This window comes from Gadus morhua, chromosome 13 (assembly GCF_902167405.1).
Source record: "Gadus morhua chromosome 13, gadMor3.0, whole genome shotgun sequence".
NCBI lineage: Eukaryota > Metazoa > Chordata > Actinopteri > Gadiformes > Gadidae > Gadus > Gadus morhua.
In genome coordinates, this window is record NC_044060.1 from 5,816,793 (window position 1) to 5,829,625 (window position 12,833).

At 47.6% G+C, this 12,833-nt stretch overlaps 3 protein-coding genes and 1 long non-coding RNA gene across 9 annotated transcripts in view; 2 read left to right on the forward strand and 2 right to left on the reverse strand.

Moving 5' to 3' along the window:
• The first annotated feature begins 109 nt into the window (after positions 1-109).
• Positions 110-1,356, forward strand: LOC115557256 (methyltransferase-like protein 7A). The gene is made up of 2 exons (XM_030374938.1): positions 110-696; positions 969-1,356. Exons 1-2 carry the CDS (start codon positions 202-204, stop codon positions 1,203-1,205), a joined length of 732 nt encoding a protein of 243 aa, XP_030230798.1. The 5' UTR covers positions 110-201; the 3' UTR covers positions 1,206-1,356.
• Positions 1,269-7,785, reverse strand: atf1 (activating transcription factor 1). Of its 2 annotated transcripts, none has more exons than XM_030374936.1 (7): positions 7,609-7,785; positions 6,870-6,967; positions 5,960-6,082; positions 5,017-5,218; positions 4,163-4,366; positions 3,742-3,895; positions 1,269-2,091 (listed from the first exon to the last, which is right to left on the reverse strand). In XM_030374936.1, the coding sequence occupies exons 2-7, from the start codon at positions 6,960-6,962 to the stop codon at positions 1,947-1,949; spliced, it is 921 nt and encodes a 306-aa protein (XP_030230796.1). In that variant the 5' UTR covers positions 6,963-6,967; positions 7,609-7,785; the 3' UTR covers positions 1,269-1,946. The 2 variants fall into 2 exon arrangements, with proteins under 2 accessions (XP_030230796.1, XP_030230797.1); XM_030374937.1 differs by having other exon boundaries at positions 4,184-4,366; positions 7,609-7,784.
• A 125-nt stretch (positions 7,786-7,910) lies between these two features.
• Positions 7,911-9,359, forward strand: LOC115557259 (uncharacterized). Its single transcript, XR_003979169.1, has 2 exons — positions 7,911-8,044; positions 8,508-9,359. It is a non-coding gene; the product is annotated as an uncharacterized LOC115557259 (long non-coding RNA).
• A 63-nt stretch (positions 9,360-9,422) lies between these two features.
• dip2bb (disco-interacting protein 2 homolog Bb) overlaps positions 9,423-12,833 on the reverse strand; it is a 44,915-nt gene continuing 41,504 nt past the window's right edge. For all 5 annotated transcript variants that reach the window (XM_030374923.1, XM_030374926.1, XM_030374924.1 and 2 more), the window contains 4 exons: positions 12,646-12,720; positions 12,181-12,355; positions 11,725-11,848; positions 9,423-11,319 (listed from right to left, as the gene is read on the reverse strand). In XM_030374923.1, the coding sequence (XP_030230783.1) occupies positions 11,067-11,319; positions 11,725-11,848; positions 12,181-12,355; positions 12,646-12,720 (627 nt within the window). In that variant the 3' untranslated portion in view covers positions 9,423-11,066. The remainder of the gene's footprint in view (positions 11,320-11,724; positions 11,849-12,180; positions 12,356-12,645; positions 12,721-12,833) is intronic.

Here is a 12,833-nt window from a genome sequence, read left to right on the forward strand (position 1 = left end):
CATGCCACATTACTGAAAAGAGACTTTATCAATGAAGGGCTGGTTGATTGACTGTCTGGTGGAATATCATCTGTAGCCCAACAGCGCCCTCTGGGGGACAGGCCTCGGAACATACACGAGCCGTGTCGCTCTCGCTTAGACAAACTAATCTTTTGATCTTCTGAGGTCTCAGCGTCTTCCGTCTGAAGGTTCGTCGGGGTAATGGAGGTTTTTATGAAACTATGCAAAATCCTTTGTTTAATGCTCACGTTGCCGCTGTGGATACTGGAGCAGCTCGGCTTGTACGGTTTATACAAACGGGTGTTTCCTTTCCTCGCCTACAACATAACATTTTCATACAATGACAAAATGCACAAAGTGAAGCGAAACCTTTTCCGTAACATCCACAACTTCACCAATAAGGACCACACTCTACGACTGCTGGAGATCGGCTGTGGGAGCGGGGCAAACTTCCCCTTCTATCCGGGGGGCTGCACCGTGACCTGCACCGACCCCAACCCGCACTTTGAGCGGTACTTGAGGAGGAGCATGGAGGCGAACACGCACCTGACATACGAGGCGTTCTTAGTCATGTCCGGTGAGGACATGACGGGGGTCGCCGACCAGAGCATGGACGTTGTGGTCTGCACGCTGGTCCTCTGCTCGGTCCGGGACGTCCGACGGGTCCTGGAGGAGACGCAACGCATCCTCAGACCGGCAAGTACGGGGTTATGAGGTCACGCCCCTTCTGGTCTTGTTTCTTGTCGTTAAGATCATGTGAACGACTTGGATCCGTTCCCTGAACCGGGTTAATCTGTTAGGGCTCCCTGTAAGGATCATAGATTAGTACATCGTTTTTAATGTATGGTTTATGGATGCATACAGCACCTTATCCCTGCTAGAGCTATTTAGTCTAATCATTCAACTGATGAACACCCTAGCAGACTTTATTACCCCTGATAACCGAGGAGATGATTTGCTGATTACAGGGCGGGGCCTTCTACTTCATGGAGCACGTGGCCTCGGCCCGCGGGTCGTGGACCTTCTTCTTCCAGTACGCACTGCAGCCGGCCTGGTACTACCTGGGGGACGGCTGTGTGACCACCAGGGAGACGTGGAAGGACCTGGAGGCCGCCGGCTTCTCCTCGCTCCACCTCTCACACGTGGAGGCCCCGCAGGTCACCTACACCATCAGGCCGCACGTCCTGGGCTGGGCCGTCAAGTGAGGACGGGTGGGTCAGGACCTTAACCTACTGGTTACGGTTACAGATTGAGGAGCCACACCCGGCCTATTTGACAGAAAATATATTTTATTTGCTTACAGGATCGGAAAGTCATCGTTTGCTTTTTTAACCTCACTGGAACAAAACACAAAAGGAAACAAAATAAATATTACCTGGACAGTTGTGCTTTTCCCTGATTGTCTAAGTAACAGCCAAATTAAATCAACACAGATCGATCCTCTGGTCTAATGCCCTTTATGTTCTTCTGCACAAAAGAAAGAATGACAGTTGTAACATTTATTACCAAGGGAATGGGGTCGGTTGGTAAGGTTGGTACAGTCACGTTATGTGAACAAAAAATCCTCGGGATGCTGTAACAAGTGGAAAAGAGCCATTGCTTTTGCAAGAAAAAAAATAATACGCAATATTGTGGGAAGCAAAAGAGACAATTAGAAAGTGTCAGTAATAAAAATCACAATTTAACATTTGCTTTACTCAGAATATACACAAGTAGAAATGACTTAGCATAGCAAATATGTTAGCTCGATAAAAACAGCAGGTTAAAACAGTCCATTTCATTTTTTTATATCGTAATGCAAAACTTGTATCACTATCAATAAAAAAGAAAAAACGGAATATCGAGATATAAAATAAGCCGGTTTTCCCAGATAAGCACATGATATCTGACGGGAGCGGCCATCCTAGTCCCGCGCCGGGAACGTTTCGGAACGCTATCCCGGAACGCTATCCTGTCTTCACACAATACAGGTCCTTTAATGTTTTCAGTTCCTCGATCAGAGTCTTGTTCTGGTTCTCCAGAACCGCCACGCGGTTTTCCAGACATTTCACGTATTCCTTTTTCTTGCGCCGGCATTCCCGTGCGGCCTCTCTGGAAAGATGAGCGGAGAAAGAGTTTAAGGTCCGGGTTGGATCAAAGTTTGTGAATAATAAAAAATATGCCAAAATAACGCTCGGAAACTGGGCCGACTGCTTATCAACCCTGGGATGTTTAAACTTGTTATAAATCATTTAAAATGAGTCCCATGCTTATTGTTGGTAACCTGATGCCAGTCAGTCCCTGTATGTAATGTTATCCATGGTTATGCAGCAGGGTAGACATGCAAATACTGTCCAAAACCATCGTCTGCTGTCGGAACCCATGAGAAATCTCTGTAGGCCATACGACGTCATACACTCTACGCTACCAACAGGCAGTGGGGGAAAAAAAGTACAGAAAAAGTAGATTTTTCGGGTAACGAGTACTTTTCACGTTCCTTCTTCAAGTCTGTAATTTTACTCTTACTCAAGTAAATACTTGATTTAGAATTCTACTCTTTACTCAATTTCAAATTCCATTGTGACTTCATTAAAATTATCATTTTTTCATTAAGTCATTATCTTCGTTGACTGTAATACAAGCGTACACGTTAGCGACGCGCCCTCCCTAGGTTGCAACGTTGTTGCGATTCCATAGACGAGGAGACGAGTCGACAGTTACGTCGGGACTGAGGACTAGGATTGCATGGATGCAGACACGCAGGAAGATATTTTCGCCAGGGGGTGCAGGGTTACGGTCCACTTAGAGTTTATATAATTCTAAAGATACTATGTTACACAGGCTCTGTATTCTGCAGACTACTCAGGAACTTGTTTGTTATTGTTGTGTCTGGCTGTGTGAGTGAGCCTGCATGCTATGCGTAGGCTGGATCGCAATCACGTCAAGACAAATCTGATCGGCCAATCTGCTAACCGAGCCTTCCTCGTTTGTGTTTAATTGGTTGTGTTCCTACAAAGCTCTTGCCTTTTGTCACATGCACAGAGCTTGGTTTAAATTGGTTTGAAATTAAATTACATTTTTTGTTGTACATATTGCTGTAGGCCTATGTATGTTTAATGAACAATACACACAATGAAGCAACTTGTGAAGAAATGTTTTAAGAGTGCATCTCTCTCTCCCTCCCAAACACACGTTATGTCTTTTTCACTGATCCAAGCACTCCAATACAAAAATGTAAAGTAACTTGTAATTTGAGTAACATTATAACAAAGTACTTTTTTTACTTACTTCTTACTCAAGTAGGTTTTCCCAATTGGAATATTTACTTTTACTCAAGTAGATTTCGAAGGAAGTAATTTTACTTGAGTATAGATTTTCAGTACTCTACCCACCACTGCCAACCGGTTCACTCTACACTACCAACCGGTTCACTCTGCTACCAACCGGTTCACTCTGCTACCAACCGGTTCACTCTAAACTACCAACCGGTTCACTCTAAACTACCAACCGGTTCACTCTAAGCTACCAACCGGTTCACTCTAAACTACCAACTGGTTCACTCTGCTACCAACCGGTTCACTCTGCTACCAACCGGTTCACTCTGCTACCAACCGGTTCACTCTGCTTCCAGGCAGTTCACACGGCTTCTAACCAGTTACCTCGGCTACCAGTCCCCTCAAACCTACTTGCAGGTTTGTAGGTAAATCCCTACTTCTTAATATGTAATTAACCCGTACCAAGGCCCACTAAACAAAGTCCCACCTGTTTTTTGCGAGCCGTATCTCCCTCTTCATGGTGGGGTCGTCGCTCTTGGTGTGGGACGACATGCTGACCGGGGAGCTCATCACCACCGTCTGGCCCAGGGAGCTCTGGGCGGGGGTGTGGATCTGGTACGTCTGCATCTCTCCTCCGGCGCCTGCAGAGGAGACAGGCCGGGACTTCTTACCGCTGACCACGGCTGGTTTGTCTCTCCTAACGAGCTCCGATCCAAATCAACGGATCACGCTTTAACTTCATTCATAGTTACTACTGCGACATGCCAACGGGAACCCTAGCAACTACCGGCTACTTCATGACAACGACAGAATCCAATCTTTCTATATTTCCCCCGTAAAAAAAGGTTATTTGGAACAGAATCATGCACATGCCGAAGAGATGTTGGAACGCTTGGGTTTCTGCTTACAATACAACATGTCTTGCACACCTTGTACGACCACCTGGTTGCTAGGCACCAGTATCTGTTGGCCATCGGAGGTCTGGGCGTACTGCAGGATGGTGGTCCCCTGCTGGGCCGAGGCCGCCGTGGTCATGGTGAGCGCCTGCAGGCCCTGGAGACCGTCGGAGCCGGGGTTCGCCAGCTGGATCGTGCCGTTGGCGGCGATGGTTACTGGAGGAGACGAGCAGAACCGAACAGAGTCAGAACGCTGGGCCGTGGACGCCTGAGACCTCGAAGCCCCTCCCTGAAAGGGCCCAATCCTACGTTAGCAACCGTAACTAGGTGTGGGAGGCCTTTCAGGACCAGGGGGGGGGGGGGGGGGGGTACAAGGCGATGTGGACCCAGCCGGTCCAACACAGACAGCCCCAGGGCAACACAGACTGCTCCTGTCCTGCTCGAGGTGAATGCACAATATCCCGCCGTGCTTCAAACTAATGGGAAGCAGGATCATTTCGTTTTTGCTAGCAATGGGCGGGAAAGATGTTAGATAATGAAAGTAATGATAATGAAATAATAGAGTCATAACTAAAACACAGCTTCAAACTAATGACTATATTGAATGTCCCCGCTGTGCCGGAACATTGTTGTCCCTCATGTTGATTATCAAACTTTGGGCCAAACGTCGGTAAATAGTTTAAATACGCCACATTACTACCCCAGGACGCTGTTCCACATATTGTGTGTTCATAAATCCCATGGTTTACGTTTACATTCAGCAGACGATTTTATCCAAAGCCACTTACAATAAGTACATTTTCCAGCAGCAAGAGAAACAACAAACGGCTGTCGGTACGGTAAGGATGTTCATGAGCTTCACGTACTGTACTGTCCGGAGCTGGTCTGGTAGATGGGCGTGGACGAGGGCATGATGCCCGTCACCGTGGTGGAGGTCTCCTTCCCCACCTCCTCCCCCGACAGGTCATTCAGGATCTTCCTGTAAGATGGCCGCCGGGCCAGGACCTCTCGGGTCCTCTGGCCTGCAGTCTCGCTGTCGTCAGAGTCCGAGTCGTCAGAGTCAGAGCCCTGCACCGGACAACAGCATTGAAAAGTGTGCATGAAGAAAAGAGGTTTGAACAGAGACGTTTCCCCCCAGAAGGCCGACTAGACCGACTCTCTGTCACCCCTGCTGGATTACTTGCGCCACTGCACGGTCATGCAAAAAATAAGCAACTTTTCATTATTAACCTGTTCGTTTATTTTTTAAGACATATAGATCCCCAAAGCACCCCCATAGAAGTTACATTCAGTCATTATTATCACTGGAAAAATATTGTGGAAAATACCAACAGAAAAATAATGTTCTGGTATATCAGAATAAAACATAATGAGACTGTAGGAGGATCAGCTCATGAAGGGCCTAAAGCTGAAGGTAGGAAGCGTGAAGAGAGACAAACACAAAATGTGGCAATAATAGAAATTACCCTACTTATTGGATTGTCCGTAAGCAACAGTATTATGAAACCCATTGCTACAAATGACACACGGAAAACCGCATTTGCTCACTAGTGCCAGAAAAAGCCGTGTCTATGAGTAAAAAGGTCAATGTGTGCTCCCAAGTCTTTCCCTGTAATGTAAGGGTATCATCGTAAGGGACATTTTCAGTTGGAATGCACCCAAGCCCCAATGGACACAGGGGTCAGTCGAGGACCTCTCTGCAACGTGCACGTCAGCACCATGCATGTCAACACCAACATAGTGACCCTCACACAGGTGTGAGCAGCGCTGGAGGGACCCCAAGGGCACCACAGAAGGAGGGGGTCTCACCTGTGCATTCTGGGCCTGGGGAGACTGGATGACGGAGGACTGGGCCGACTGGATCACACCCTGAACCTGGAACTGCCCTCCCGGTAGCTGCACCACCGTCACAGGGGTGTTACCCAGGGACATCTGGAGACAAACCGACAGCAACCGTTGACGCTCTTTGCTTTAAGTACGCGATTTAAAATAGTAAACAAACACGAAAAGGGGTTCAAACTTTTAACAGACGTGTGACCATTTCATACCCCGGTTATAAAACAAAAACAAATATACAAGCACCCTACAAGATGTGCTCACGGTTTAGCTCCTACTAAAACAGGGCTGGTTTAGATCGCTTGTTACAGCCCTAGACACGTTAACCGCTCATGTTGACATCAGACCCTGGGACCAGAGTATGTGTATGAACTCGTCCCAGGCTGAAGGCCTCTCTAAAGGAAGGCCAAACGATATCAAACCATGGTTGCTTGTATTTCAAGTGTTTGTCAAAAGCATTGTTCCCAAACATTTCAGAGCCATATCTCTAACGTTGTTTAAGATGGATAATCACAGAGGGACCAGTATATAGATTAATAATAAATGTCGACCGGTCAATTTACAGGGATAGTTAAACTAAAAACGTTTAGCTTATGCACGATAGGGCTCAACAGATGATATCATTTACATTTTGACACCCATCATGAACACAATGTTTCACGTCAGCCATGAGGTAGATTCAATTAGATGACTTTGCAGTACATCATAACTGTGAAGGATGTTATCATTTGATCAATTCATTATTCAACAATACTGTTGAACTGAAACATGAAAATAAGCATTCAAGTACTGCATTTTTATGAACTGGCCCGCCAATTAGGACATGGTCTCTCTGCAAATATAACTAATATGCTGTGACACCATCAAGGCCTTGACGGTTTACCTGCTGGGCTATCTGGGAGATCTGCGAGGCTGTGAGGGTCGTTGGGACCGTCATGGTCAGCGATTCCGTCCCGTTGCTGGCCTGCTCCTCCATGGTCACTAGAGAAAGTAAAGCAGTATTAACGCATCAGAAGGAGCGTGAATCGGGACGCAGCCCTATAGGCAGACGGGCTGCGCTCCGTTAGTTGATATTTGCCCTAAACATTCAGGTTATTATCACACAAAGTGGACAGAAGTGGGGATGTTTATCTCCTCGGACACGGTTCTACCAACTATCCACATCGCTGTCTAAACAAACTTCCCCGAACCTAAAGGCCCACATGATGTTGGGGGAAAATACAGATGTGTTCCCTGATGGCAACACACAAATATAGATAGTCTGAGGAAACTAGTTTCCACCCCGCGTCCCTGAAGCTAACGCTGCTAGCTGCGGCGGGAGGCTAGCATCGAGGCTGACGTCACGGCGGGAAAAATAACATTTTATTTTATCTAAAGAAGTATTTTCCTCTCTGCGCTTCCCCGATGTCTACCCGGGGACGGACGGGAGGCTCCCGTATCTCGGTGAGCAAACATGTAGCCGTGTCACTGGCACGACAGAGCCCGCGTCGACAGACGTCAGCGGCTCGGCAGCCATTAGAGGCGAACCTCCGCTTCAACCTCCCGACGAGTAGAAACGACGAAGCTGACGCCGCCATGAGCGTCCGCCGCCCCGCGGAACACTGCCACCGCCCCACTGTTACCTGTCCGATGCCGACGCGACGGGTCTTGTGGACGGGCGGGATGTAGACGCCGACAATCTGTTCATTCACTTTAAATGTTTGGGGTGGAAACGGTGCGGAAAATGAGTAAAGAGCGCGCACATGGTAGTACGCAGGGTGTTAGCTTTAAGATGTAGCAACCAGCATTATGCTAACGGGAAGGGGCGGGCCTTTCCAGCGAGCCGCGTGACGTAGCGCTCCTCTCCGGGCCCGCCCATTGGTGGGATCTGGAGTCACAAAAGTCCGTTGCCCAGACCAGAACGGTGCCACAGTCCATACATACTGTCACCAGAGCGATGCCACAGTCCATACATACTGTCACCAGAGCGATGCCACAGTCCATACATACTGTCACCAGAGCGATGCCACAATCCATACATACTGTCACCAGGCCGCTGCTGGACATTTCATGACTAAGGTATCACTGCTGCCTGTGTAGTGATCGTAATTGGTGGTTATTAGTCATTTTCTCTGAAGTTCCGCTTGGGTTATTGGACAATTAATTTAGACATGCCTTTTTGCCACCATTGTATTCAAGACGGTAGACATAAGGGGAAACATATTGTTAATTTCCATAGTGTGATGAAGCTGCAATCATCAAAATAATGAAAAGTGACAAGAGCTTTTTAACCATTTCTTTTTCTTTTATTAATATCCAAAACACCTCCCAAGCATCAAACCGTTGTCAGTAAATTGCCCGTCAATAGAGCAGTCTGGACTTGAATTTATATACAGCATATCAAGGGTGCATACACAAAATATTCATAAGACAACTCATGAGATAATATATAGTCTTTTAGACATCGTTAGTTAGCCATATAGTCATGTTGTTAACCATATGATCATTACAAAAATGTATAAGCATTGTGTATTTTTGACAGGTTGTGCGAGTTCTGCGACTGAACTGCACTGTAACCGATTGCATAGTGTGTAAGAAGACCCCTCATGGAGAAGACCAGAGAGACCGGGGAAGCCCTTAAGACTCCAGTGAAGCAGGCAGAGAGCCGGTGATGGACACTGTGGTGTCCAAAACCCTTCTTTATACTCAGTGGGTTTGCGACGTCAGCCATATTGGAAGTTCTTTAACAAACATCAGCAATAGTAACAGATTATATTCACAGATTGCACCAAACGACCATTCGGTCCTTCCCTGCCTTGTCAGAGTTTTAGTTCCTGGATACAACTTGTATATATGTGTTTTATTTTTTAAACAAAACCAATATCTCCTTCCTGTGCTCTGCTTGGCCAGCGGGTCATGCAGACATTGCATGGAGGGCTTTGCATGTAAACTGAAAGCAGTTGGAACAGGATGCATTTCATTCCCTAAATGTGTCTTAAATCACTTCAAAGCTTTTCTTTAAAGTAAGACATGGGACCCTAAAGTAGGGCCCATTACACCAGGTACCCTGGGAGGACTCTTAACTCTTAACTTAAGTAAGTGCACAGTGTTCTTTAAGGGGCGCTATCTCATGTGGGATTGTTCAAATAAATTGCAATGCTTCCCATCAAACAAATTATTTTTGTGATTTGTGAGTGAATGAAGTTGAAACTTGAGTCTTGATCTACTTACTCATATTGATGTATGATTCAATACGTTTAAAATGAAGAAAATAATACACCCATTACCATGTTGACAGCAGAGGTTAGACACATCAACACGTAAAGTAGTTCACAGGAATGGAGCTAATTATTCCAAGTACAAGGAAAACCAAATAGAATACAAATTAATTACATGAAACATACAAATCATTTGTATGTTGTTCCTGATGTAACAAAGCCATATGCAGCACACACACACACACACACACACACATCTCACACACACATGCGCGCACCCACGCATACAGCTGTACAACACAAGTCGAATACATTAAATAACATAATTCCCCTATTATTTCTGCAAAACACTACCTGTAATTGTCAGCCAAAACAGATTTCTGATTTCAGTGGCTCAGATTTTAAAATTGCATATATAAAGTATCTAATTCCAGTGATTTGATACAGAAAAAAAAATCTAAAACACAAGTGAGTCATTACAGTCATATTTTGTCAAAGAAAATAACAAAACAGGTGAACAAGGACAAATGAGACACTGATGAATTCTAAACTAAAGTACCCTTGGTTGGAGCTTTCAAACCAAAATGAGAGCTTGGAGGATCTTGGTACCTTAGTGTGTTCGACCTCCTCAGGAGATCAAAATGAGAGCTATGAGGGTCTTGGTACTTTAGGGTGTTCTACAGCCTCGGGAGATGTGGAGAACACCTAGTTCAGCCGTACCAAAGCGGTCACACATTTGGAAATATCTGAGAGAAAACAGTCAAGTTGTTTTCCCATCACTCTCATCCACGATAAGATCTGAATCCTAAAGTCTGCAGAAGAAGACCATGGCACTAAAGACATTGGGGCCCTTGGTAAACTTTCTTGGTTCCCAAACGGGTCCTCAGAGTGGTATTCCTGAACGTTGGTAATAATAATGCCTTTTTTCTAATAATAAAATAGATTCTTCTTTTTAGAAAGTGCAATGGCATAGTCATATATGTTTATTTTGTACTAATAGTGCTTTAACGTGGTCTGCTAATAGTCAGTGTAACTCGTTAGATCCGTATTTACAAGGCCATTCCGCTCCCTCGTCGCACAGCTTAGTAAGTCGTCAAGAAACCATCGTTGAGGAGGATTAATTTGGTTTTTATACATTTATACAGATAAAAAAAACATTACTATACAGCGAAACACAGTTTTTCTAAAATACAGGAAGGCCTTTGTGGGTTCGATATACAAGTCGACCTCTCCAGTTGTACCTCAGTACCGTAGAGTTTCAGGGTTCAGGGATCTGCTAATGCGTGAGGAGGCAGGATGTAAATCAAAATGGTGGACTGGTGGATGGATATTTGGCTATTAGAAGTAGGGACAACGTACGTTCTTTTTTTTATGATTATAATTATAAATAGTTGAGTTGCTAGATCGGAATGGCACATGGTCAAAAGGTGGTTCATTTGGATTAGGGGATTTTTCTTAAATTCTAAGGAAGAAATCCTGTTTTCAGAGGCTCAGGGTGAACTTCTGGAGTGCAAAGATTGGCGGCCGCATCGCGTTAAAGTCTAAAAGGTTCTCGATTCCCTCCTCGACCTCACCTTCTCCGGGTAGATTGTCGTCAGAAGAATGATTGACCTCCACATCACCCAATCAGAGGAGGAAAACCTTCCTGTTGAGTTTCTGAGAGCAAATAAAAGCATCGCACACATTTCCCTCCAGCAGAATCGTAGCACGTTCTGTATTGAATGGCTCTGCCCCTTGGTGCACCCCCATCTGAGCACGGACCACCTCCCCAACTCCCTCTGAGATACGCAGGGACCCCCTCAGACAGCAGGGGCTCCGGTATGGAGCCTCTCTCCATACCGACCGTTCTCCCCCCTGCTCCCGGGTCCAGCCCCCGGACCCCTTCACATGTTGTAGGCCACGTAGATGGGGTCCAGCTGGTCGGCCAGGAACGAGTCCCGCAGGTGCATGCGCTGCTTCTCCCCGCGGGAGTTGATGGGGATGACCCCCGGGTCCACGATGACCACCACGCCCACGATGAGGTGGTGCTCCTCCAGCACCACGTTGGTGATGAGGGGCACCAGGTCCAGGGCGTCCTGCTCCGAGCCGCCCAGCTCCGCCACCACCACCAGCAGGTTGGTCCAGGTGAACACCGCGCTGGGGGGGGGGGGGGGGAAAGGGCCGGTCAGGGCGCAGGAACCAGCATGGCTAGTTCTAACTAGGCTAAGCTTAGCACGGCAGCCTGACTGCTATGCTAAGCGTAGCAGCCTAACTGCTATGCTAGGCTTAGCATAGCACCCTCACTGCTATGTTGATCTTAGCATAGCACCCTAACTGCTATGCTAAGCTTAGTGTAGAACTCTAACTGCTATGCTAAAATTTGCATAGCTTAGCTTAGCAGCATAACTGCTATGCGGAGCTTAGCCCCACAGTCTGATCAGAACGTACTGACCGCCTGGTAGCGGCCATCGAGTATGTTTGACCGACTGACGCCATGCTGTGCTCTAGCTCAGCTAGCCCAGCCAGAGGCCCCAGGGAGGGGAAGGACGGGGGACCACCCACCTCTCGGCGATGCTGCGGTGGGCCCGGGACACCGAGGTCTCCATGTCGGTGGGGTGGTACCGCAGACCCCTCAGCTCCAGGGTCTCGTCCAGGGAGCCCACCACGAAGAGGGCGTCATGGCGATCTGCACAGAGAGACGGGCCCGGTTAACGAGGCCCTGGTTTCACCGCGGCCACTCATCGACCAATCACACGGAGGCAGACCAGGAAAGGCCCCATGTCAGGAAGATGATCATCAAACTCCTACTGAGCCTCCGAACAGCCTCCGCCCCCCTCCCCCCCCGCTGGGGTCCAGTATCTCCCCCCCCCCCCCTCCTCAAATGTCGAGGTATCTCTCCCCCCCATACTCCAGCACCTCTCCCCCCGTACCCCCGCTGGCCTCCACTAGCTACCCCCCTGTACTCACGCATCTCCCCCCCCATCCTCCCCTAACTTCCAGCACCCCCCCCCACCGTACCCCCAGCGGCGTCCAGCAGCTCGGTCCTCTTGACGAAGCCCAGGTATCCTGTCCGCGCCCACAGCGTGGTGGGGTCCCCGAAGCTGAGCTTGGTGTTGAAGTGGTCCGCCTGCAGGCTCTCCTCGCCATAGATGGTGAAGTAGCCGCTGGCGTTGTGCGGGCTGTTGATCCAGATCTGAACACACCACAGATAACACAACATCAGCGCCACAGCTGCTGGTCTCCATGCTTTATGGTCACGTGACTCCTGTAAAGCGATGCCAGTACTGAAGAACAATTGTTGCAGAGATTTTAGTAATCACTGATTACTTGATTACTAAAATCAAGTAATCAGTAAAGTAACTGAGTTACTATTTTAAGGAGTAACTAGTAATCAGTAATCAGATTACTTTTTCAAGGTAACTGTGATAACACTGCTCCTGTGTCACATGGTGTTTAGTATCAGGGTTTCCTGGGATGGCTCACCTCGCCCAGATGGGAGTCCCCGAGTGGCCCTCTGGTCTCTGGGTTCACGATGATCACCCGGACGCCCGGTAAGATCTGCAGACGGAAAACGGGGGCATTCAGGGAGGCATGGAGGGAACATCTCAGACCACCTGCACACAGGAAGAGGTCCTCCTGTACACCCAGAGGGACCATGTTGTGGTGGAGCT

What these genes read in the sequence shown, in the direction of transcription:
- LOC115557256 (XM_030374938.1), top strand. Translation starts at nt 202, where the DNA reads ATGGAGGTTTTTATGAAACTATGCAAAATCCTTTGTTTAATGCTCACG. An exon ending in CGCAACGCATCCTCAGACCG is followed by an intron (nt 697 to 968) that starts GCAAGTACGGGG and finishes TGCTGATTACAG; the next exon opens with GGCGGGGCCTTCTACTTCAT.
- atf1 (XM_030374936.1), bottom strand. Translation starts at nt 6,962, where the DNA reads ATGGAGGAGCAGGCCAGCAACGGGACGGAATCGCTGACCATGACGGTC. An exon ending in TGTGCAAGACATGTTGTATT is followed by an intron (nt 3,896 to 4,162) that starts GTAAGCAGAAAC and finishes TCTCCTCTGCAG; the next exon opens with GCGCCGGAGGAGAGATGCAG. An exon ending in ATACGGCTCGCAAAAAACAG is followed by an intron (nt 2,092 to 3,741) that starts GTGGGACTTTGT and finishes TCATCTTTCCAG; the next exon opens with AGAGGCCGCACGGGAATGCC.